At 42.9% G+C, this 25,987-nt stretch overlaps 1 protein-coding gene across 3 annotated transcripts in view; it reads right to left on the reverse strand.

Moving 5' to 3' along the window:
* The window catches only part of Ccdc141 (coiled-coil domain containing 141), a 160,154-nt gene that overhangs the window by 34,961 nt on the left and 99,206 nt on the right, over positions 1-25,987 (reverse strand). For all 3 annotated transcript variants that reach the window (XM_003749494.6, XM_063285277.1, XM_063285279.1), the window contains 5 exons: positions 14,241-14,382; positions 12,606-12,725; positions 9,187-9,378; positions 4,308-4,487; positions 369-548 (listed from right to left, as the gene is read on the reverse strand). In XM_003749494.6, the coding sequence (XP_003749542.2) occupies positions 369-548; positions 4,308-4,487; positions 9,187-9,378; positions 12,606-12,725; positions 14,241-14,382 (814 nt within the window). The remainder of the gene's footprint in view (positions 1-368; positions 549-4,307; positions 4,488-9,186; positions 9,379-12,605; positions 12,726-14,240; positions 14,383-25,987) is intronic.

Here is a 25,987-nt window from a genome sequence, read left to right on the forward strand (position 1 = left end):
AATTAAGTCACCACCAATCACCTACAGGTGCTCTCATCAACCTGAACAGGACCTCCAAACTTGTCAAGCAGCACCCCCGTTCCCTCCTCCCTCCTTGCATCCTCTGGTAGCATCCATACTGATCTTCGTTTCTGAATTTGTCTACAGGGCTGCAAATAAGCAGAGCCACTCGATTTCTGTGCTTCTGTGCTGGGCTGATTTCTCTTGCCTCATGGTTTTAAGGCTCCAGCACGTTGCACAGATGAAAATGTATTCTTTGAGAGGTAACATTCGACATTCCTTTTCGTTTGTTTCCATACTAGGGTACAAACCTGGAGCTTTACGTAAGCTTGGCCTTGCACTGAGCCATTGCCCACCCAAAGCCTTACCTTTTTAAGTTTCTCTTTGAACGTTTCCCACCGTTCTTTCACAGGCTTGCCTTCCATGGCTTTGAGGTGCCATGCCATTCGGAGACGGCTGAGCTCTTCCCTTCCGTTTGTTTGCTTTTCCATCACGTTCTCCACAATGTGCATTTCCTTTTTAACATTTAATATCTCATTCTCTTTTGCCTGTTGAATTAATAATCCGTGTAATAGCTTTCTTTCCTAAGAGATATATTTTTCTTTTGCATTCGGCTATTTTAGGCGGCAAGTACTTCATCACACCCAAGCAGGACACAGACAAGCCTGAGTTTGTGTACAGAGGCACAACTAAACGCTTAGACCTACAGTCTCTCTGTAGACATCAGGTGCAGAGTCTTTAAAGGCCTCAGCAGTGTTTCAGTGATTTTAAGGGGGGGGGATTGAATAATAAAATTCTATATTCTGTAATTGTGATTATTAAATTTCATAAATTATTAGAGACATTAGACCACAGTGGGAGTAACTACAGTATATTTTTATATATGTTATAAAGTCATGGTATCTTTTATGTATTATTAAGAAGCTATTAAAAAATAAAATATCCTTTAATATAATATAAGCTGGGAATTGTATTTTTATCGATGACAACTTTTATCGATATGTATTTCATCGATAGTCTTAAGGGTACAGTGGTCTCAGTAGGGCCTAGAAAAGGCAAGCTATCATATGACGTGTTGATGGTTAGCAAGCAGGGTGTAAGTGATTTTGAATTTGGCAGAGTTAGTATCAATAATTTGCTTTCTGTCTGGTTAGTGAACATGACCCTCATTTTACTTCAGTGTAGTGCCTGGAAATTCTTGTTGTAATGTAGTCTAAATAAGGTGTTAAATTATCCACTCATTTTACGTTTATATCCAGGTACCATGGACTGCTCTCTGATCTTTCTTTTCAGATGCCTTGGTAGCGAGGAAGCTAATGCTTGACAGAATTCTCAGTATTCACCACTGTGGATTAATACGTTGGCACATTTATCTGCCAGAACTCTGGCCAAAGTCAATCTCATTCAGACAAACTTTAGATGGAAAAAATCAATTTCAAGCTTGAAAATACTAGTCTCAGAAACATACCCAACTCGGGACAAAGAGCCAGCTCCCATCTCCCTACCCCTGGCTAACCCGTCATCACACTTCAGCAGTGTGCTCTTACACGACCAGTGCTCTGTGTGTAGGAAGAGAAATATCTTTATCAGCAATTTCACCTATCAGTAGGTCAGCCAACCAGTAAACTTAATTATTATGTAGACTTTATTTTTTATCAACAAGGAACCTATTGCTAGAATATGGAAAAGAACTTAAAGTAACAATGATGACGTCAAGATATCAGACTCTGTGGAAGTTAGTGGGATGATATGGTCTATTTCCAGGAACTCTATGACATGGGATTTCCTAATAACTTGCTAATTTAGGCATAGATACAAGATTCGAGTTTGGATCCATTTCCTTCTGCAAACCATTCCACATGAAGATAATGTCATCTGATTATTTATATGTGATTCCTGACCCTTAGTAAGGACTCACCAACCTGGATAAAAGACAGGACTGCAGATCAGAAGGCAAGAGAAAACCCATACAGCAGAAGTGTCCCCAGATTCAGCTACGGGAGGTGACTGGGACACACTCTACACAGCCTGGATGAAGATGGCCCAAGGAAGTGTTGGGAAAGATGAAGAATGAATGTGAGTGAAAACCTCAACAATTACATTTACCTTTAAGACCACCTGGCATTTCCACAATTGAAAAAAAAATTCCAAAACTCGGCAATAAATGACTATGCAAAAAAAGACAAATTGCAAATAGTTTAATTTTCTTGTAATATAAAGTATAAATGCCTAAACTAGAGATGGCAGGAGATACACCAAGTCAAGCAAGTATTTAAAAAGTATAGAGTGAGTCAATGTTTCAAATGAAAAATAACTTGGTTTCCCAATATGAATAAATCACTTAAGATTTTTTTCTGCTGCCTAACGAGGGTGTGAACTAATTTATAACTATTCAGTGCTGTGCTTCTACCCGGGCTCATCACTCATGTTCTTCAAACAACACAAGCCAAAGCAAAGAAAAAAATTGGTGATTGAAGGCCAAGGAGATGACTGTTACAACCCGATTCCGCCAAGTGACTTCTGTCTCCAGATTCCTTCCCCAGCTCTCCAGAAAATGGCAAATGTCAGCCATCTTTAAACCTCTATAGAAAGAAGGTCTAGACTATTAGAGAAAGGAAGATGGCCTAGTTCTCTGAGGGGTGCCATTCAGTGTATGGATAAGTTTCACACTGACCACGTGTTCAGATCTGTGCTTACAGATCGCTTGGGTATCCGGGAAGAATGGCTTAAAAAACGGAGTCAGGAGTTGTGGCTCACACACACGTAGGCACAGTGGTGATTAGATTAAAGCAGGGGGAAAGCATTAATTGTTCCTTTTTTTAATAAAACCTGCTAATCAATGTATTACTTCAGGAACTAGGATGTCAATCTTCCTTTCAGACATTTTTGCTAAAGAAGTAATTACAGTTATAGAAGGCTGGCTTGACAAATCTACAGAATGAAACCCGAGAGAAGTAGTGAAGAGAGTAGATAGATCTAAATTAGTTTAACAAGATGAATCGCCGGCTAAGGCCAAATGAAGTAAGGTGAGAACCATCCGGGCCCACATCTTATGGAAAAGTTAAATGGCAGATGCAGAAAGCCCTGACTAAACTGAATCTAGGATTTCAAAGGTCACACGAGTGGTACTGGATCGACACGTAATAAGAGAACAATTAAGAGAGATTACTGCTTAAAGTGTTAGCACCCTCGTGTCTCAGCTACAAGGAAAATGTCTGGTTGATTGCCATTCGGCCTCTGAATGGGTTTAGCAAGCAGAAATTTTGGCAAAGCAGATCAGCCTGAAGGAAGAAATTAAACTACATCATAAAAGATAAATTTGCAAATGTGTAGCTGTAGGAAAGACTCACATTAAACGTGGCAACTGCTTTCAATGTCGGAAAGGATTTCATATGTATGAGAAATTACCTATGGATGGTTTTATGCCTGCCTCGCTACAGAGGTGCAGTACGAGATACGAAGACGGACTTATTTAACATTTTAAAAACATTCCTTTTTAAACAGCTAGCATTTTTCCAACAATAAAACTAGCTGTTTGGGGAAATTCATGAGGTTTCTGAGGGAGAAGTGAATTAACCACATTTTAAGGATTCTCTAGGCAGCTTCAGATACATGAATGGCTGACATAAAGGGCCCTGTGGGGTTTGCTCATTGAACTCAGGGAAACCAAGGCTTAGGACGTAGCTCTAAATGCAGTGGAGCTCTACAAGGACTGGGCATAGAGGAGATGCCAAGGGAGAGATAACAGAGCATATGCCACGTGAACACAAAGGGAGGGAATACTGGGAGTGAGAGGCTGAAGCAGGGGTGGGTATGAGGGAGTGAGGAAGAAGAACACAGGGTTGGAGGTAGCGTTAAAGCAACGTCAAAAATGGATAAAATCAATCGTTGAAATCCCACTATTTTGCAAGCTAATTAAAAGTTGTAATTAAAAATATGGATCTGTTAAGCCGGGAAGAAATTCTTCAGAACAAAGATTTATCCTAATCACTGTCTCTGGGTCCCTGTAAATTTTGTAAGGACCTTGCTGTCAACATAACTCAAAACCTCCGCACAGACTTCTGGGAAGTCTATACTAATAATCACATAGCACTTGACTCAGGGTGGCTAAAGCAGCTTTCTTGTGACACATGCGCTCTGCGACAGTAAAGCTTCTGAATGTTGGGCTTCAGAACAAGTCTAGCTTGACAGAAGATGAGGAGGCCTTCCTCAGGCAGCATGGCTAACTAACGGACAAGCTGAACGTGATTCTGACTTTGAGGAATCATATCCACAAAAAGGCACTGGCTTCTTAATGTTATTCTCACCATGCTTATTAAGTTCAGGAACTCGAGGCTCAAGTCCTGGGTCAAAAAACTCTTCTTTAGAAATAGCTGCCATTTTCTTTCGGCAGAGTTAGACTGGCACGTGACCACAGCATCGTCTTCATCTTCCCAAGGGCTTTCGGTCAGATAAAATTCCTTTAGGCTCTGAAGCTGCTCCTCTACCTAAAACAGGAGAAGGCAGATGAGAGTTAAGAAATATTTTAAATAAAAAAGATACAGAGTCCCTTTGGAGCTAGTATAAAATTAAACTGAAACTCCAGTTTTCGGCATTCTTTAAATAATTATTGACTATTTCCAGGGTTCTGAAAACCAAGAGAAGCTGCTCAGATTGCTGACAGACTGGAGTCCCACTGCATAACAAAAGGAGTTGGTAAGGTCGTTGTTGCCAATCAGAAATATTTATTGTACTCTAGATTATTTTTATGCATATTCTACAATGAGAATAATTTATTTCAGAGATCAGGTGGCTGCTCTGTTTAAAACTGAGTTTTATAATAAATAAAGGAACAAATAAAAATCAGGAAAATACAAATCAGGAAAAAAGCAATTCAACAAAAGACAATTAGTACTTTGTATATTAGAGTATTGTGATTTATTTGTTATTTTAATGTAATATTTTATAAATTCTTTGAAAATGTAATACGATGTGTTTTGATCACACTCACCACCTATTTCTACAGTTTTCCCAGATCCACCCCCACCTCCCGATTCCCTCCCAAATTCTTTTTCTCTTCTTTGTTTTGTAGCTATAACCTACAGAGTCTGATGGGTGCTGCCCATCTTTACCCACAGGGTGGGACCATCCACTGAAGCACAGTCAACCTACCAGAGGTTACCCCTTAAAGAAAACTATCTCAGGGCTGTAGAGATGACTCAGTGGTTAAGAACAATGGCTGCTCTTCCAGAGGACTCAGGTTCAATTCCCAGTACTCATGTGATGGCTCACAACCATCTGTAACTCCAGTACTAGGGGAACTGATACCCTTTTCTGACTTCCACCGACACTAGGCATATATGAGGCACACAGACACACATGCAAGTAAAACACCCATACACATTTATGATACGGTACGATTTGATGCAATAATAAATAAAAAGAAAACTGACTCTCCCCCACCCCCAGTAGCCATCAACTATCAATAGCTCTTCAGTTAGAGCCCTCCCCCACCCTCCATGCTAGAACATTGATTGGCTTGATTTTATGCACATAACTCCAGTTCCTATGAATTCACAAGTAGAGTGCTCCTGTCCTGTCTAGAGGACACTGCTCTCCTGCACTTCTCTGGGACCTTTGGCTCTTATAGTCTCTGCTCACCCTCTGGGCCTTGGAGAGGGGTTGGGTGAAGTATATACCCATTTGTGGCTGAGCATTCTACTATACAATTTATTTTTAATCATGGTGAACCATACTAAAAAGGTAGCAACAATGACAAATTTTCTGGGTAAGCATTAATATTAAGAACCTTTGCAAGCTAATTGTATTAAGACATACTACTTTGGCTCCCTGGAACTACATTTAAGCATTTGTTAACCAATTATTAGCAGTACTCAATTATTTTAAATTACTCTCCTGAGCAGAGTTAATATACAATCAAATGTGTAACTATAGATTAACAAGTAATGGGCTGATATAGAATTGGTAGAAAGCATTTGGAACTAATTTGTATGCATTTTGAATAATATTTAATGACTACTAAGACAAAAGTCATGGAACGCCTAAGTTACAAAAGCCAGGGAAACACAGTATGAGATTTCAAGCAAGAGTTGTCATACTTTGAAGGTTTCAAGATCTTTCATTCATTCCATGGAGGATTCTAAGATTCCCTACTAAGAATTCTTTACTTCCTTAGAGACCAAAGTTAGTTCTGTGAGAAAAAGGCCAATAAGACATGCCCATGTACACACAAGCAAAATCATATGGAGGAAATAACAACAGCTCTACATGGAGTAAGTACAGAAAAACTTTCCAGCAGGTGACATTTGGTCTGTCCCTTTCTAGGGTACGAGCGAACGGAGGTCTTAGATGGAAGGAACTGTGGCAAAAGCAAAGTGTGGAGTCACTGGCATGCTGTCAGCATGAAGGAAATTCAGATTCTTCAGCTGACTGACAAGGAGGAGTCCAGGAGGATCAAAGATAAGGCTGGGTAGGATGCTTCACTTTGCATTCTATTGTAGCCAGCAGAATCATGACACAGACTCATTAGTTGGATGCAGCCAATAGTGAGCAAGTGATGAGCACTTGGATTGGTAAAACCCTTGGGAAAATTGAGAGAAAGGTATGCAGAAATCTCTGTGGTTGTCTCAGTAGATACGAGGATGTGTGGCCTTTGAAACAGGAAAGGCAAGGGGGACAGAAGCTGATGATACTTCATGCCAAACTTCTCCAAGCTTCAGTTTCCCTCATCTGTGAACAGATAATGCTAAGTAACTAAGACACAGAATCATAGGAACACAGTGAGTCAGGAATTAAGGGCCTGGGGCACAAAGTAAGTGCTCATTGAGAGACAGACTAGAGAAGATACTGACCTCAGGGAATAACTAAAATGTCAAATAAGGCTCTTAGTAGAAAGCTGGTTGACCAGAGAGATGACTCTGCTTAAGATTACTAGGTACTCTTCCAGAGGACCCAAGTTCAATTCCCAGCACCAGGTGGAAGCTCACAAATGTCTGTCATTCAGCTCCAAGTGATTTGACATCCTCATACAAGCATACGTGCAGGCAAAACACGAATGCACATAAAAATAAAAATTTATAAATCGCCTTTTAAAAGTTGGGACAGTACTCAAACTGGCATGCTTTAAGGTTGTACTATTCAATAAATACAGTAAATATCACTGCACTGAAACACTTTATGCTACACTGTAAACTTTACGTTAATAAAGCATACCTTGATAATTTTCATAAACACCAAAGGAAAGGAGAGTAGGCAGCTGGGCTAACTCGAGCAGGAGGAGGAATGTAAATGCCACGGTTGACTTTCTCATGATAGGTATCTCAGAAGAGATGCTAAATGCCAAGAAGAGGTGACACATGGCAGACCATACAAGGGAGGGAACTGAATTGCAGTGGGAGGAAGTCTGTGGAGGATGAACAGGTAGAAGAATGTCATCTTCCCATTCCAAGAGTTTATAATGAAGGGCAGAAAATGATAGAAGGACAGAGAGCAAGATTTCAAAGGAAATAGACTACACAGGGCTCCCCCTTACTGATCAGGGCTCGCTCAGTAGGACTATGTCACTTTCCGGGAGTCATAGGAGAGATAAGGGAGTATACCTCAGTAAGTTGGGAAGTAGAAGGAAGTCCAGACAGTGAGCCTCAATGGTCTCGCTGTCTCCTACAGTATCTGAAGTCCAAAGACATCAGCTGAGATTTGAGAATGGAAACCAGAATAAGGTCCTTGTGAACACCAAGCAATATAAGCCAATGGGAGCCCAGCAGAGACACAGACCCATAAATGAGTAACCACACCAATCATCCCAGTTGTCCCCTTTTGTGTCTGGAAGCTTCGACAAAGAAGCTGAGTAGGTAGAGTGCTGGACTGACTGAGTGTTGGAAGCTGACAGGATTCACATGGGGTAGAAGGCAGGGAGTTGGTTCAGAGGGTATAATGGGAATGAGTGACCAAGAGTTGATGAGTTAGAAAAGGGAAGGTCAGGGGTACAGGGGGTGACAGATGGGGATGGAAAGTTCTATCAAGTAGGGAAAGAGATGGAGTGGAAGTGGGAAAACTGAAGGACATGTGTTTCAGGGAGTGTTGTTTATAAAGCTCCATTTCTCCAGATGATCTTGGATCCAAATGCCAAGATGGGATGTGGAAGGAGGTGCCTAGCATGGTAATAGGTTGGTACCATCTTGGGCATTGCTTTGTAGCTGCTCTAACATCAAGGCTTCAAATTAGGTTGGAATGGTGCTCTGTTTAGATTGCTGGTGGGAAGAGAGGATAGGAGTATTAGGAAGGCAGAGGTGAGAAACCAGAAGCCAAGCTAAGACCTTCCTCCCATCCACATAGTGCCTGTAAACCTTCACAGAAGGGTTATCTGCAATCACACAGGGTTTTCTGGAGCCAGAATTAAGTGAGGAGCAACTCTAGACTTTCTCATGACCAATACCACCCTTGAGAAGCTTTCCTCTGAGAAGTGCAATCTCCGTGCACTTGAGGGACTAGCAGAGCTTACTCTAACCATGTCAAAAATGAAGCTTCAGAAGAAGCCTGGAGCAACATTCAAGGCATCTGGGCATCAAACAAGGTAGCTCCAAGAATGAGTCGATCCACTCTGTCTTCCCATTCTGTTCATTTGAAATGCACCATACTTTGGTGCTAGAGCGATGGCTCAGCAGTCAAGAGCACAGACTGCTCTTACAGAGGAGCTAGGCCTGGGGTCCATTACCCACACCAGGCAGCTCATAATCTCCTGTAGCCCCCGATCCACACAGTACTGACAGCCTCCTCCTGCTTCTGTGGTTACCACACTCAAATCCACCCCAAACTCACACACATAGTTAATAATAATAATAATATAATAATAATAATAATAATAATAACTTAAACAAAAGAACCCCATTACTCTACTACTCTTAGTATTCAAAGTATCTATGGTCTAATGGTGTAAATGATGGATGTTTTCACAATTTTTCTTTAAGATAGGAATAAGGATGCATGTTATAATAAATTATTTATACATACCTATTTATATTTTTCTAGGCAAAATTACTTTGAGGTTTAAGATGGTACCATGAAGAGTAAAGGGTATAAGTACAAGCACTGGCAGGAACACAAACTCTCCACTTGGGTGGAATTTCTATACAGGAAACAGAAAGATAGACAGAGGCCATCTTGCTAAAGGTCAACATTACGCCATACCTCCTCGGATGACTTTCGAAATGCTATGTAAGTTTGCAGGACTTGTGACCTGTAGCTGACGCTTCGACTAAGCGTGCTTAATTCTTCTTCTAGCCGTTTCACTTTAAAAGGAAGCAATGCCACTTCATTGAGTTCAAGTTCATTTTTCTCTGTCGTGATTTTTGCTGCTGCTTCTAATGCATGTGCTGTCTCCTATGAAAGCAAAGCACAGGGGGTCAGGAGCTGACAGGGGAATCGTGAACGTTCACATTCCATTACCCTTCGGCTCATCCATCTATTACGGATATTAATTGAACTTGTACTGAGAATTTCCTCAATCAAAGAAAGGCATAACTTGCAGAATTCCAAAAAGGAAGTGGCAAAGGCATTTGAATCTGAAACCATCTCCAGTCCTTCTTTGGCTCCGTCCAAAGCTGAAGCCCTTCTGTTCTGGTGCTTAAGGTAGAGGCATAATACTCTAGCACACAGAGAATCAAGACCCAGTAAGCAGTTGACAGCTCCTGAGATGTGTTGTGCTGGGACTCTGGGCTCCTTAGTCCATGGTAGGACTCTTAAACTTCTAGCAAGCCTCGCTTAGAATGCTTGAACCCTCCGGTCCAGCTTTTAGAACTTCCCTGCCTCTCGGCTTCTCGGACTTTTCTTAGCTATCCTAGGGTTCTGCCATTGGTGTTGCTGTGCAGGCTTTAACTCCAAGCATCAGGCTCTCAGCTCCTGGGCACTCTCTGAAACTCTACAGTTCTGCTGCTTCTCTGCAGCTGCTGTTTCCTCTGCCACCCATGCCGGAAGCCCCAGGGGTCTTCTCCGCCCATTATACAATTCAGTTCAGCCTGCTCTGCCCATGATACAGACCACAAGCCAACCGAGATATTCAGGAGAGGAATTTCTTGCGTCCTACTGTTGCAACACAGAGGGATATCACGAAGGAGAGGAACTCCTCAGACCCCCAATAGTGATGAACAATCTTGTACAGGCGGTAAAGAGACACACAGGCTGGTGCTTAAGATTTTGATCCTATATCTCAGAGACAATCTGGATATGTGAGCTTTCCTGTTCTACCACTCACAAGTGTTATACAAGCACCACTCCTAGGCCTCCTGTAGGCACAGCTTCACAAGCTTAGTGTTGAAGCCCAGTCCTACTCTTCCTCCCAGACCTGGGTGAGAATAGTTATTACTAGACTCAGAGCCGCTGGGAGGTGGAGTGGGTAAGGAGTCCTTTGTGCAAGCTCTGGGCAGGGCCATTAGGAGGGCATGGCTCAAGGGAGGTTTGTTGGTGATGGTACAGGCTTAGAGTAGTAGTGTCTCGAGCAGTAGTTCACGACCTTCCTAATGCTGCGACCCTTTAACACAGTTTCTAATGCTGTGGTGACCCACTCAACCATAAAAGTATTCTTGTTGCTACTTCATAACTGTAATGTGACTACTGTTACAAATGGTAATGCAATCTGATATGCAGGATGTCTGCTGAGCAACTCCCCAGTAGAGTTGCGACCCATAGGTTGGGACCCCTGGTCTAGAAGAGCAAGGCCTGCGGAGGCAGAAACCTGTGGTCTCAGCCACAGTCCTGATTGCTGTACTCCTTGTAGCCAAGTCTAGTTTCTTTAAGGCATCCATGAAGTGCCCAAGGCCAAGATTCCACTGACAGTTTAGCCAGCAGCCAGTAGGAGGGGTTATTAAGCTCTCAGCCCTGTTCATTCAAGGTAATAGGATGCAAAGAAGTCAAAATAGGACAGCTATCAGTCAAAAGCTCAAACTGGCAGGGTCCCCAATAGCTTAGTTTATTTGTGGGGAAAGTAAACATTAAAAGGTGCTTACAATAAAGAACTGTCATAGCATTAGCATTCTTAAAGAGTATTTAGCAGTGCTTAACTCCTAGTTAATTGCCCTTAGGGAGAGCTGGTCTTTCTGGTCCCTTTTAATAGATTACCTGCATGTCTAATCTGATGGTGTATAAACAAAATTATTATTGCCAGTCATATAAAAGTTGGCAACACATAATGCTTCCTAATTATGTTCCTGGTTCATATATTTGCTATGCACTATTTTTATTGTTGGAGCATTCTTCTGCACATACGAAAAACGGACCGTAAGAGAGTAGACCTTCTTGTGCTGGCAGCAGCCGCAGACATGGGGTTTACATGTCTCCATGGCATCAAGGAACGATGTCTAATGACTGCCTATGCACACTGTGATGTTCACACAACAGCCAAACCATATCACAGCACGCTTCTCAGAAGGTATCCTCCTCACTAAGTGATACATGACTAAGAGAAAGAGACCCCTGTAAAACGTCCTGAGAACAAGGGAGGAATCAGCAGAATTAAAATGTTTGCACTCTCACTTGCAGCACAAGGAATCCCTTCTCCTCAGGTTGTGTTTAATTTGCTTTCCGGGAACCCCACTGGCTGCACTGAATCGCAATTTGCCTGGCCTGCTTTGTGACAACACACTGCAGAATAAAAGAGGAGCAAGGGATTTCTCCCCCTGAGTTCTCTCTCGTCCTTCTAAAATTTAAAGGGAGAATTCTCTCAGACATGGCTTAGGCACTTAAAAATGAAGATTTTTCTAAATCCCATCCTAATAAGAAGGAAAGAAAAACAAGGGAGGCCTTCTGCAGTAGGTGGCTGTTCTGAGCGAGAGTCTTCTGTGGAAACCAGGAGAAACAGGGCTTTTCTTGCTGATGCAGGTGAGTGGGTAGGGGAGGAACTCAATTTAAATTCTGTGGGGCAGGCAGTGTGGCTTTGGAACCTCTAGTGCAGAAGTTCTCAACCTGTGGGGCACAACCCCTTTGGGGGTCACCTAACAGATACTCTGCCTCTCAGACATTTACATTATGATTCACAACAGCAAAATTGCAATGTTACGGTCGGGGGTCACCACATGAGGAACTGTGTTAAAGGGCCACAGCCTGAGGAAGGGTGAGAAGCGTCCCTCCGCCAGGAGTCACTGAATCCAAAGCGGATCCACAATAATTAGGGGCAGGCACTCAATGTCTGAATATGAAGGGTACAGCAAGTTTCGATTTGCCTCCTTAGAGATTACAGTGACGTTTGTTGGTTCTGGAAATCCTGTGTGACTTCATTCTTGTAAACACAGTCTTAGAGGAGTGCTCTCCTGCCTAGTCTGGTGCCTCGAAAATGTTGCTAACGCCTGAGTCTGTTCTCAGGCAGAGAACCAATGCCAGCTAAATACCTAAACATCACAGTTGCAACGAGTATAAGTAAATATGCTAATACATGGACACAAAAATACACATAACTTAGACACATAGAACAGTGTGTGTGACTTCACGTCATTATCTGTATTAACTTAGAATTGCAGCTTTTAAAGGAGCTGGGATTAAGCTCCACCCATAACTTTGGAAAGTGTTTTTAGACAATTATTTACTACATTATGGTCCTGGAAATAACTTTCATTTACCTTGGCTTGGATATCCAATTCCAGATATTTATTTAAAATCTTCTCTGATTCAGAAGGACTAGAACCGACATCCAATGTGGTAGCAAGAACCAACCTCATTTCTTGAACTGACATTTCCACCTTGGCGAATAGAGAATATATCGTAGTCTTAATAATGTATACTTATATAAAGGAGTGTACATATAAGGAGATACTGTTTCATACATCACCAGTGCATTTTAAATGTATATAATTTTTGGTATAAAATAGTTTTAAATTTTGAAGAATTTCATATTTTGATAATGCTGATCTTCCTGTAATATCATACTGGCAAATTATAGATCCATTCTTCCATTAACAGCAATGACTACAATCTATCATCCCCACATACCCACGAAGAGCTTTTCTTTATTACCGACAGAGGATGATAAGACACTTGCTAACACGTTGGCGGAGATGAATTCATCTGTATGGTGAATGAGACCAATTGGCTGGCACACCTAAGCACGCATTCCAAATCGAGGTGTTAGACTACCCTACCGGCAGTTGGACTTAAGGCTGAGGAGCTCTGGGAAACGCCCAGGCTGAGTGATAGATAGTGAAAGCGGAAAATTATTTCGCTGATGAGGTGAGGGAACTGTGACTTGATCTTTGATTCACAGGAACCAGTGGCTAAGGTGACCCTGGAAGGGCTTCGCTCCACTCGAGTTATTTCCTTCATCCCTTGCTTTCTGTAGAAAACACACTCTCCACAGCTAAGTCAGCAATAAGACAAGAAACGGTTGTTTAAATTTTTGCTGTGTTTCTACAATCACCAAATTAGCTGGCCTCTCAAGTGGTAGGGAATGCAACACCACAGCTGCTCCCGTGCTTAAACTCTCCTGGGACCCAGGCAATGAGGTACAGCTCACAGTCGTGAGCTACCAGGTCGATAACAGAGGGGAGGCAACCTAGCAGGGATGTTATTTAATGCCAGGTCCTATGAAGTCTGTTAACTCTGCTCCTAAATGTTCGAGTATATGAGTAGGTTGCATTGAATAAAAAGATGGCTGAACGTCTGAGACGCAGTGTCTACAGCAGGGTTCACTACCACTGTGTCTTCAGTGGACAGGAAGGAAAGTATTTCCATAGAAAGCTGCTGATCTCTCTGCAGAGAGGATTTTCCCATAAGTGCTTTTACATGGATGACTGTGTCTCTTGCATTGGTTTTGTTCAATCAGTATGATGATGACAACATATTTTTCTCCCAGAGAAACAACCCTCGAAATTGTTGATAACTATTTGTCTGTCTGAAGTCCTCTGTCCAGTTGTGCCAGTATGATGACAGCTAGCATGTGACTTTGCTCAGAGTCATACAAACCAAGCCCCAGCCCTTTCAGTGCATGTCTGAAGTAGCTAACACAGAACTATGGGGAGTATATAACTCTGATATATATGCGTTCAGGACTGGAATGGCCAACGACATTAGTCATTTACTATTGGCAACCGGGCCAAAAGTGGTGAATTGCAACTACTGTTCACCCAATTAACAGACCCACTATCTAATACGCAGGAAGTCTAAAGAGACGTGCCCCACCATCCCACAGTGCTCACAGTTGGCACACAATCCATGAACACCAAATAGAAGGTGTGTATATATTCTTTTATGAAAACTACCTTCCTTAGGTAGTCGTCCACTGACGTTGCTAATTGCTGTTTCTTAAGGGCAAACTCCTGGTGCGCTGTACATTGCTGGCTGAGACGATCCACTCGCTTCTGAATGCGTCCCATCGTCTCATGAATTCCTGTCACCTGAGCGCTGAAGGGAACAAGCCAGTGGTTAGTTCACTTGACCTTGACCCAGAAGCCCTGAGAGGAGGAAACATCTGGAGACAGGTCTCTCCCCTCATGGGCAGTACGAGTTGGTACAAGCTACAAGCTACTGCCTTCGGATAATGGAAGTTCTGCTACAGTGGGCAGCAAAGCCAGAGTATGCTCCTTTGTTCATCCGTCAGTCCTGAGGGAAGGATGAATTATGGCTTCTGCAGCAGGTCTAATCCTTTCTAAAGGTTTACTTTTTAATATTTCTCTAAGATACTTCGAGGATCTTATGGTGAAAGGCATAGCATGCTTACCAAGTTTTCCTGGGGGTATCATTTAAAAGCTTCATTTATTTCAAGATGCTCTTTGAATAGGAATGCGAATCGGCCAATTAACAAAGCATTTGCTAACCCAATAGGGTAAAATATTTATATATTTTGTTCTCAGTGGTTATGAATGCCCAAGGCTACATTCACTAGATAAATACCTAGTTATCACTAGCAATTAGGTATCAAATATTCTTGTCCGTATTTCATCTTCACATTATCATTTTTATAACCTATGTTGATATGTTGACCTCATGAGACGAAGGTGACATGGGGGTTCATAAAAGGACTGCCGTTCAAACCAGCTTTGAGTTGAGTTCCAACTGCTCCCATCTGCAGAGACAGCCACAGGCTTCCCAAACATCTCCAAGATTCCACCACGCAAGAAGTGCAACAGCAGAAAGAACACAGCCCCTTGCCTACTCTGTTAGAAGTCTGTCTTTAATTTCCCTCCATCCATTTTCCTTCAACTACTAGCAAAAGTTAACATGACAGCTCTTTAATTCTCCTGAGAGAATTAGTATTTTAGTTTTTCTCTTTTTTTTTTTTTAAGATCTTGGAGCTAGGTACAGATTTCAGGAATTTGACCTCAAATGATTAATGTATGAGTCAATAAAAATAAATTAGTAATGAAATGAGGACAAGATCAAAAAAGACCTAGGGGTACAGTAACCTCACTAGAATGGTTGTAGAGATAGTTCCAAAGAGAGTCGTGCTTGGATGTGCCTGGGGTACATCAAGGGTCCCAGATAAGAATAATTATGAAATTGACATGAAGCTACTATGAGAAATATTATTCCTATATACAATGTTCCGGGCACATTTAGAACAATTAGTTTGATAACTCAGTACTTAAAGTCAGTCAAGACAATAATAAAACACCAGGAGACTTTTAGAACCAATTCTTACTGACAGAAACCCACACATTCTGCAAAAGCTAGATCCTGGCAATATGAGTTATTCTGACTAGGATTTAGGTGTACTAAAAAGGCCTTTAAAGTCCAGTTGTCCCATGAGTAGTATGTTCCACGTTTTCGGTAGAATACTGAAATCTAGAATGAGAAAGATAACGTGATGGTGTAGCAAGCACCATGGGAAAGGAGCAGAGGAAAGGGTAAAGGAAGGGACGGTGGGAAGTGGCAGGAACACGTGGCAATTTGCAAGTTATTACTAAATTCATAATATAGAACTCGTAAAAAGAACTATGTCAGCCCAGATGGATGCTTCCTTCTACTTCCTAGTCACCTGCGGCTCCTCATCCCCAACCCCAGCACGCATCCTGCATCTGCTATAGTTGGACATTTGCTTACTGACCACACTTAGAATAGACACCTCCAAGAAGAAAATTGGAAGACAACTATAAATTTTGTCCTGGGGGACAGCAGCTGTCAGTCAATAAATCCAGCAAAGCAAAACACTATTCATACTACTCTTTGGTTCCCAGGTAGCTTTGTGTGTATGTATGTGTGTATGTGTGTGTTCACATGTGTGTATGTGCACATGTGTATGTAGGTGCATGTACGTGCATGTTTGTGTGTACATGTTTGTCTGTATGTGTGTGCATTTGTGTGCATGTTTGTGTGCACGTGTGCATGTGTATATTGTAAGGTGTGTACAGGTGTGCATGCACGTGGAGGCAGGAGGTCAATGCTGAGTGTCTTCCTCAATTGCTCTTCACTTAATTTTAATTTTTTGCCCCTTTCACTAACTTGCTCAGTCACGGAAAGGCAGAAGCAAGACTTGAACCTGGGAATCTGATCTTACAGTCGATTCTTTTCTCCCCAATCTTCTTGCCCTCTTTCTGAGCCTGGAACACATGGCCTAAAGCATAATGAAGTATTTTTCTCCTGGTGCTCTTTTATTGACTGCTGCTTACTTGCATTCAAATAGATTGACCTGGTTGGCATGCTCTTTTGAAATTGCTTGTTTTCTCTAAGCTATGTCTGCATGTAGTCTGGAAAATGGCCACTAGAGGGATGTAATACCTTGTTCAAATTGCATATCTTAAAGGTCCTTCCAGCACAGAGGACACAAAATAAGAAAACAAAACCCAAAATCAAGCATTTCTTCAGTAAAAATATCACCTTTGCAAAACCATCATCTTAATTTTGACAAACCAAAACCAATAGAAGAGAGTCTGTCTGTTTCTGATTTTGTTTTCCAACCACCTAGGAGGTTTATTTGTTCCTTATCAGGCACTGTATCTATTGTGCTGCAAATTCTCCCAGGGTAAGGGCTGGTGCCCTACTTACTCCTATAATCCTTGCAGCCTTGAGCACATGGTCGTATAATAACGGAAGGTTAATACATTTTTTAAAAAGGTTGAGACAGAGTCTCAGCTCTCCGAGCCTGGCCTCAATCTTTCCCTGTAGCCTGGGGACCTTGAACTCTTTTTTTTTTTTTTTTTTTTTTTATTAACTTGAGTATTTCTTATATACATTTTGAGTGTTATTCCCTTTCCCGGTATCCGGGCAAACATCCCCCTCCCCCCTCCCCTTCCTTATGGGTGTTCCCCTCCCAACCCTCCCCCCATTGCCGCCCTCCCCCCACCAGTCTAGTTCACTGGGGGTTCAGTCTTAGCAGGACCCAGGGCTTCCCCTTCCACTGGTGCTCTTACTAGGATATTCATTGCTACCTATGAGGTCAGAGTCCAGGGTCAGTCCATGTATAGTCTTTGGGTAGTGGCTTAGTCCCTGGAAGCTCTGGTTGCTTGACATTGTTGTTCATGTGGGGTCTCGAGCCCCTTCAAGCTCTTCCAGTTCTTTCTCTGATTCCTTCAATAGGGGACCTATTCTCAGTTCAGTGGTTTGCTGCTGGCATTCGCCTCTGTATTTGCTGTATTCTGGCTGTGTCTCTCAGGAGCGATCTACATCCGGCTCCTGTCGGTCTGCACTTCTTTGCTTCATCCATCTTGTCTAATTGGGTGGCTGTATATGTATGGGCCACATGTGGGGCAGACTCTGAATGGGTGTTCCTTCAGTCTCTGTTTTAATCTTTGCTTCTCTCTTCCCTGAACTCTTAATCCTCCTCTGTCCATCTCCTGAGTACTGGGATCACAGGCACTGGTCTATGGGATGCTGGAGATCATACATTCTAGGCAAGCACTCTACCAACTGAACTACATCTCTAGACTGATTAATTTTAAAGTTCAATAAAATACTGCCCAATCAATGTTTAAGGGAAAAGAATAAATATATTTAAGGAGTGAGAAAAATGTCTAGTAGCCATACTAAAAATGTCAAGATATGCCCCACTGGTACAGCAGCGACATACCTATTATGTTAGCAACCAACCACTTTCTGATTGAGGAGGCCATAGACTCTAGAGGGAGAACCTAACTGTTGTCTTGTTAAAAGGACATGGTGTCAAACTGCATTCTGAATACTTACACACTCATGTTTAAACTCATAGATTCGTGCTTCTCAGAGACTCTTCCTTTTGCAGTAGTTCATGTAAACATTCTTAAGTTGTCAGGTAAGCAACAGTGGGGGGACACTAGCCCGTCCAAGGCTCAAAGAACATAGATGGGGTATAAGGAGGGTAAGAGATGGAGGGTGGAGAGGGGTACTGTAAAGCAGGTCGTTAGGGCCTGACATAGCTGTTGCACTCGTAAACTCTATGTAGCTATCTTTACCCGCATACAACCTACATAAGCATCCCTGGCACTATTAATGATACTCTCATGCTTGCAGACAGGAGTCTAGCATGGCTGTCCTCTGAGAGGTTCAATCCAGCAGCTGACTCAGATACAGGCAGACACTGCCAAACATTGGATGGAGCTTGGTGATTCTTACAGAAGAGTTAGGGAAAGGATGTGGGCCCTGAAGGGGATAGGAACTCCATAGGAAGACCAACAGAGTCAACTAACCTGGACCCTTGGGGGATCTCGAAGACTGAACCACAAACCAAAGAACTCACACAGGCAGGGCCTAGGCCTCCCCACACATATGCAGTAGATGTGCAGCATTGTCTTGCAGGCCCCAAACAATTGCAGCAGAGGCTGTTCCTAAAGCTGTTGTCTGTCTGTGCAATATGTTCTTCTAGATGGACTGCTTTGTCTGGCCTCAGTGGACAGAATGGGCCTAGCCTCACAGAGACTTCATGTGCCCGTATGGGGGGGATACGGTGGAGGTGGGGGTGGGAGGCACTCTACCCTCTCAGAAGAGAAAGAGGGAGGGGGAAGGTGGGATGGTGGAAGGGGGTGCTGGGAAGGAGGACAGCAATTTGAATATACAGTGAATAGACAGACAGACAGACAGACAGACAGATATGAGAAAAATAAGATTTGGCCATCAACATTTCTTCAGGCAAGGGATAGAGGGCTTATGAGGCCTCACCTCCCACTGAGGGATTGTGGGTAGTTATGGGGTTTTGGGTAAGATATCATTTCTTCAGTGGTATGTATAGCCTTTGATAAATGGTCCATGGTTTCAGTAATAATTCCCTAGTAATGCTCATGTAAGCAGCTATAATTATATTCAGCAGGTCCAAAAAAAAAAAAAACAAAGTAGGAGAGAGGCTCATGGGGAAAAGGAGTTTCAGTGAGGGAATAAAGAAGATAAGAGACAGTAATGAGGGCAAAAATGACCAAAATTCAATATGCAATATACAAAATTCTAAAAAAAAAAAAACCACACTGTTTTTTTTTAAAAGGGAAAAAGTAAGACATCCTGAAATCGGAGTTTAATTTTCACAGCAATAGTATCCTAGGACCTGTGGGAAAATGGCTGTATTTTAGACCATGGCAGACATTTTAGGCCACCAAGGATACCTGGTTTCTTCTTCGGTGTGTTGGCACTTATGGCTAGGTTTCAGCAATCTTAACACAAACAGTTTGGTTCAGTGTGCGTGTCTGTCCCCTAATGAAGCTTTATGAGGACACTCTGAGTCACCTTGCTCCCACGAGAGTCACTATCCACTCTGTCCCACTGCTGTCTGCAGTGGGAGATTCATTCCTGGGCTGGAGAAATCACTGACCGCCCTGCTTACGCAAGCCAACACTTTGTCTCTCTCAGTCCTCAGAAGATTGCTTCCCTCTGATTGGATGCTAATCTCTTCTATTTCTCACTTCCAGGAGGCATATAATGATAGTACCTGGCCCATCCCTAATCCCATGACCATAACCCTCCCTCCCCCTCCCCTACATTAGGCTTCCTTAATGAGACCCTGATCTGTAGATTACAAGCTGCCCAGATGCCATTGTTTTTCATTTAGAACCTTCCATGCTGATTCCAGACTTAATTTCAATCCCTTAAAGCATAGGTAGCACACACACTGGCAACGGTTTCCAGTGCCTTAATAGTAAATGCCTCGAACAAAGGATAAACTATGATTCCTCAATTTTCTAGCCATTCTCACATGAGTTGAAGATAAATGAAAAGAATTTTATCGTTCACAAGGAACAAGGGCCATTACACTACAGCTGTACTCAACTAACAGTGGAACTCAGATTGATGGTGACGAAAAGAAATCTGACTGAAGCCAACCACGGTGCCCTGTTGCCCCGTTCCCATTCGAAAGCACACTGCCTGTGTGCATCTGCTGGGGAAGAGAAAAAGATGACCAAGGGGCTAATGATCTGTGACTCCGGATTGTACTGGATACATTGATTGGCCTTTGGATTTTCTCCCTGAGAAAGGATTTGTGGGTGCCTGTCAGCCGTGTGAGCTCGAGGCTCGTCAGACCATTCCTGATGTTGACTTTGGCAGTCCAGTGTCACAGATGTTCAGATGTGTCAGATCGAGAAGTCTTCTTCAGACATTTGTTAGAAGCTCCATCGGGGGTGGTATTTAATCCTGTATTCATTAAGTCAACCGAGGGAAGGAGGGGGATAAATGGGGTTTTTTTTTTCTTCAGAAAGGAAAGACATATTGACTTTTGCTTCCCAAATAGACTGTTCTGTTTACTGTAGGGAAGCAGTCAGCCTATCTCTGCATCTGTCGCAAGCAGAGGCTGGGGGAGGGGAGCAAATCCCAAAGTTAATGCATTCGAATGATTCATGCCGGAGCATGGCAAGTTGCTTGCAACCCTTTCATAAATTACTATTGGCAGCCCATCTGGATTAGGAGCTGGACCAGATGGCGAGCACTTGACAGCTTACTCTGTCTCAGCAGAAGGGATCAGCTGACCAGAATCTTCTTCTGTTTGTGGCAAATGACACTGAGGATGGGGGAAGGGAGAGGTACTCCTGTCTTTAGCTTGCTGCTCCTTTTAACCGAGACCTGAACAGTGTCCTTTCTTGTTTGTTGCTATCTTCATTTTGGAGGAGACAAGCACTGTGTCTCCCTTTTATCTTTGCTTTGAGAAAGTGCTGGTTGCACAGCAAATGTTAAAAGTATGCTCATTTTTGCTGATTTGTTATATACATTTCCGGTACTTTCTCTCCGCAAACCATAGAATACACGTACATGCACACATTTTGTAGATATATAATAATAAATGCCTAGAAAATAAGAAAGAAGTAAGAGAGGCTGAAGTCACGGGCTCCCGAGGTTTGGCGCTAATGGATGAAGGATTCATCATTATAAGACCATGGAGGATCAACATACGTGTCCTGTGAGAACAATGCCGTAGCTGGGATTCTACAGGAACTCAAGCCGTGGAGTTCTCTTTATAAAAGGAAACTGAAAAACACTGCAGGCAACAGCCAAAGTGACCTTGATCTGACTACAGAAGCCCGAGTCTGGACTGGAGGTGCTGAGACTTCCGGAAGATATCATCACCAAGCCAGTAAGAAACAAGAAGCAATAAGGGGAGAGCAAAGCAGCCAAACGCCAAAGAACCAATCCCATTCCTCCAAGGGAAAGTGTGACCATCTTCCAGATGAGCAAGGCAAGGCAAAGCAAAGAGAAGACCCTCAGCCAGCAGCAGAGGAATGCACTCCAGCTCAAATGAAGGGAGTGACCCAGAGATAAACACACCTGAAGTCAGGAGAGGCAAAGGGAAAACCAACCCTCAAGATGACAGGGCAGGAAACCCAGTAACACACAACGCCCCACCCCTCCCCCATGAAGAGCTGTTGGCAGTCAGTGGCTTCTGAGAGAAGGAGGATATGGTTTCCTCATGGGTTATCCAGTCCCAAGTGGTCAGCCATGTGTACTGTGTACATATGTGAACACGTGGCACGTGAACATACAGATGAACGACACTGAACAGAGTTACTGGGTTGGTGTTTATATGTATGAATGTCTATCTGTATGTGTTCAGACATGTGTGCATATATGTATATATATTTAACAATAATAATTATAGAAGAAGGGGTCATGAACTTAAACAGCAGTGGTGGGGACATGGGGTGGACATGATGTAGATAAAGCACTCACACGAGAAATTCTCAAAAGAAATTAAAGGAAAAAACAAAAAAATACTCAAAAACAAAACAAAATGTGATCCAAAAAATAATGGAAATACTAGAAAAGGGAATATCAGTTACTACCACTCAGAAAGATCAATGGTTGAAAACATAGGCGAATGTAACAAGAGAGACCGGCAGCCAGAGGGAGCCATGAAGGACAGTCTGCCTGACAGACTGACAGACTCCCACAGCCTCCTATAGCAAGTACTGAAGAGAGAAACATGAACCATATGAAGGCAGCATTCAAAAGGATGATGCCCGAAATGTCTTCTGTGATAGGCTTCGACAAAATGGTACAGCAAGAGGTAAAGGGCAAATTCACACATCTGAGATCGTTTGGAAAGTATATAGCTAACTGTTATGTAATAACAATAAACTTGATTTTTATATTTCCTTCACGTCCAGCACATAGTTTGTATTAGGTCATGTATTCAATTTGGTGTCTGTGTTTACCTACTTCCAACTTTATCATTACACAGCCTTCACGAAATTCATTTTCACGTGTGTTTACGTCGTCCTGTAACACGCTATCCCCCTTAAACTGGCCCAACATTTTTCTACTTAAGGCAAATGCAGAGGTTATCTTCAGGTTGGCTATATTCTGACCAGTACTGTAAGGAAGTCCCCATTCATAAGGGGGTCTACAGACATCCTCTTCTCTATCTTCTCTTTCTAAACCCCCTGAGTTAAGAGAACTCCTCAACCACACAGGGCAAGCTTTCTCACCTTTCAAGGCAGCCTCCCTCTGCTGACTCTGCTCTTCCCAAGCTTTTTACCCACGACAGGATTCAGGCAACTTCACATCATCGTCGTCGTCGTCGTCATCATCATCATCATCATCATCATCATCATCATCATCACCATCATTATGATGGTGATGATGATGATGATGTAAATTTGCACTAGAGTGACTGACTAACTTGTCCATATTTTGTGAAGAATAAATTGATAGCTACTCCTTGAATGCAGTCTAAGCTTTGTGATACATTTTATACTAGGAGTTTCAAAATGAAGGGAAAACAAAGTCATCAGCCTTAATTGTTTGTTAAGTGCTAGCAGGTTGAGATTGCAGTGCTGCCGTTTACTCAACATCTGAAAGAACAGCTTATTACAGACACGAGGATATTTGAACAGCTTCTAAAGTTCAAACTGTCCTAAGAACTCAACCTTGTAATCTCCCAAATTTCAGTATCTGTCATTCACCACCTAAATATATCATCAAACTCCATTAAGAGCAGTTAGCACTTGTGTGTATGGGGGGAGCATCCAGACAAGATTTCTCTGTGTAGCCCTAGTTGTCCTGGAACTCTCTCTCTCTCTCTCTCTCTCTCTCTCTGTAGATCAGGCTGCCCTCAAATTCAGAGGCTGCCTGCTTCTGTCTCCTGAGTGCTGGGATTAAAGCTGTGCACCACCATGTTCCTCCCAAAACAAGCCATTTCTAAATCTTGAAGTATTTGGTGGAATTCTCAGAGAATGCAATCACAAACAAATCTTCTAGGCAAGAGAAAATGTGCCCTTCCCCCCATGGAGGGATGGTACTGCTTTTGTTTACCATTTAAGGTTAAAACGATGCATTTTTACTGTGGTGTGGCTTTTCTCAGATGTCATGCCTGCTCCTAAATAGTTGAAGTTACCCTGTGAATAAATATCCAGAAAGGAAGATGGGTGCTTCCTTCGTTGGTTTAACTCTAGACAGTATGGTCCTGTGACGGAGCTGATACAGGACAACAGAAAGGACTCAGGGATAAACCAGAGTGGCGAGTGAGAAGGGAACAAAATGGGTGGATGTGAGAGGCAGGAAAGGATACAAAGTATTACATAGTAGGCGCTCTTTCTGGCCGTCTTGGCTTGAAGATACACTCTCTTCCCTGGCGTTCCCTCTAATTCCATCAACTTCACTCTGACTCCTCTGTTCTCAGCCTCTGACCCCATGGGTCCTGTTTCCTACAGCACATATACTCAATGTGTACCTTCTTGCCTGGATACCAGTAGGTTCCTACAATTCTGAGACAGGTTCTATATCTTTGGCTAGCCTTGAGGTTGTGGCCATTTTCTGCATGGTCAATACTTTCTTAAACAAACCAAAGAAGAGTACAGAGAAAATGGAACCCGAGCTAAAGCCGGACAGAGATGGGATACTCCTTGAGAACACTAGAATAAAAGAATCCATGGCCACGAAGCAAGCGGGTTCCTGGTGATCAATGGAAGTTGAATCACAAGAGGAGAGAGAGCCATAGTGAGCAATCTAACGGAACGATTCGGACAAGCAACCCAGTCCTCCACTTCCTGCTGCTGTGCGACACATAACCGCAGCAAGCTGTTGGACCTCTCTGTGCCCCGAGTTCTATTCTGTAAAACGGGGACAATGATGGATCAGGTACACGATAGAATGTGATCGTTAAATCCATCAAGTATTGTATAAAGGATAGTGTTTCCTGTGATGGTTAATGAGCTTGCCAACAAAGTCCCCTCAACTCTCGCCACGTTTTTCATGCTCCCTCCTCCTCTTGTCTACTTCTCCTTCAGCGACACTGTCTTTCCTGATGCAATGCTGCTTTTTTGGGGGGAGGGGGGTTCACTTACCTCTCAGGGGTTTGCATGGTTGCTGGTCTTAGCCAGACCTCCTTTGACCCCAGAGCCTGAAACAGTCCCACCACACAGTCGCTTTATATGATACATCCTGCTACAAAGGGGCATCTCACTCACAGACTGACTCTTCCCACCACAATGCAAACAGCATGAGGACACATGTGGTATTAGGTACTTGGGACCACCTGCTTTACTAAACATTGAGCGTGGTTTTGGAATGAAGAAATAAAAGAATGGGCTAAACTCGGCCCAAGGTTCATTATCATCTGTAGTAACAACAAAGGTGGTGGTAGCCAATATAAATGAAAACTGAGCGGGTGGGGGTAGGGGGAAGAAGAATGGGGTGGGGAGGTAAGCACAATCTCAATTAGCTCTGTTTTTTCCTTACTCTGGGAAATACAAAGGATGGAAAAATTTATATCAAAGAAGCCACATGCATTGGGTCAAAGTAGATGACACTGAAAGTTACACAGAAGCAGAATACCCGGCTAAGCTGTAACTCACACATTTAACTTCGCCATGGCAAGACAGAGTGAAGCGCGATACCATCTTCCATGCAGGGAGAGAGACTGAGCTAAGAGACGCTCGCTCGCTCGCTCGCTCGAGTGTAACTCCTAGGTGAACTTTAACAAACAAGAGAGGCAAATGAATGGCTTAGGAGGTAGCCTGGCCCTGCCGTGTGTTTTATGTTTTGAGTCCTAAAGTGGAAACTGCACTTAGAGAAAGAGCTTAGAGAAAGAGACGGAGATCCCTCGCTCCCAGTCATCACTGTCATGTAAGCTTCAGACTGAGCACCTCCAACAACCCCAGCTTCCTATGGTGTGAGACCAAACACTGTGTGCTAGCAGGCCACCTTCATTAAGAACGAATGGGGGTTGGGGATTTGCCTGGGGGTGGGGATTTGGCTCAGTGGTAGAGCGCTTGCCTAGCAAGCGCAAGGCCCTGGGTTCGATTCCCAGCTCCGAAAAAAAAAAGAACAAATGGAGGAGTAGGTGAGGGGGACCAGAAGCCGAGGGCTCTCGGCCTTGCTGTGAGTCTAAGCTCGGCTGTTATCACATTCTATTATAAATAACGTGTGACATAACTGCATGCAAAGCAACACAAAAATCATAACGCAGTGTCTCTTGGCCATATGACAGATGTTTCCATCGAAAACAGATTTAAAAAAAAAACACTCGGGTTGGGGATTTAGGTCAGTGGTAGAGCGCTTGCCTAGCAAGCACAAGGCCCTGGGTTCGGTCCCCAGCTCAAAAAAAAAAAAAAAAAAAAAACACTCAACAAAGCAGAATTATCATTAGACTGAGGGTTAGACTTAGAAGAAATCAGGGAAATAT

This window comes from Rattus norvegicus, chromosome 3, assembly GCF_036323735.1.
Source record: "Rattus norvegicus strain BN/NHsdMcwi chromosome 3, GRCr8, whole genome shotgun sequence".
NCBI classification, from domain to species: domain Eukaryota; kingdom Metazoa; phylum Chordata; class Mammalia; order Rodentia; family Muridae; genus Rattus; species Rattus norvegicus.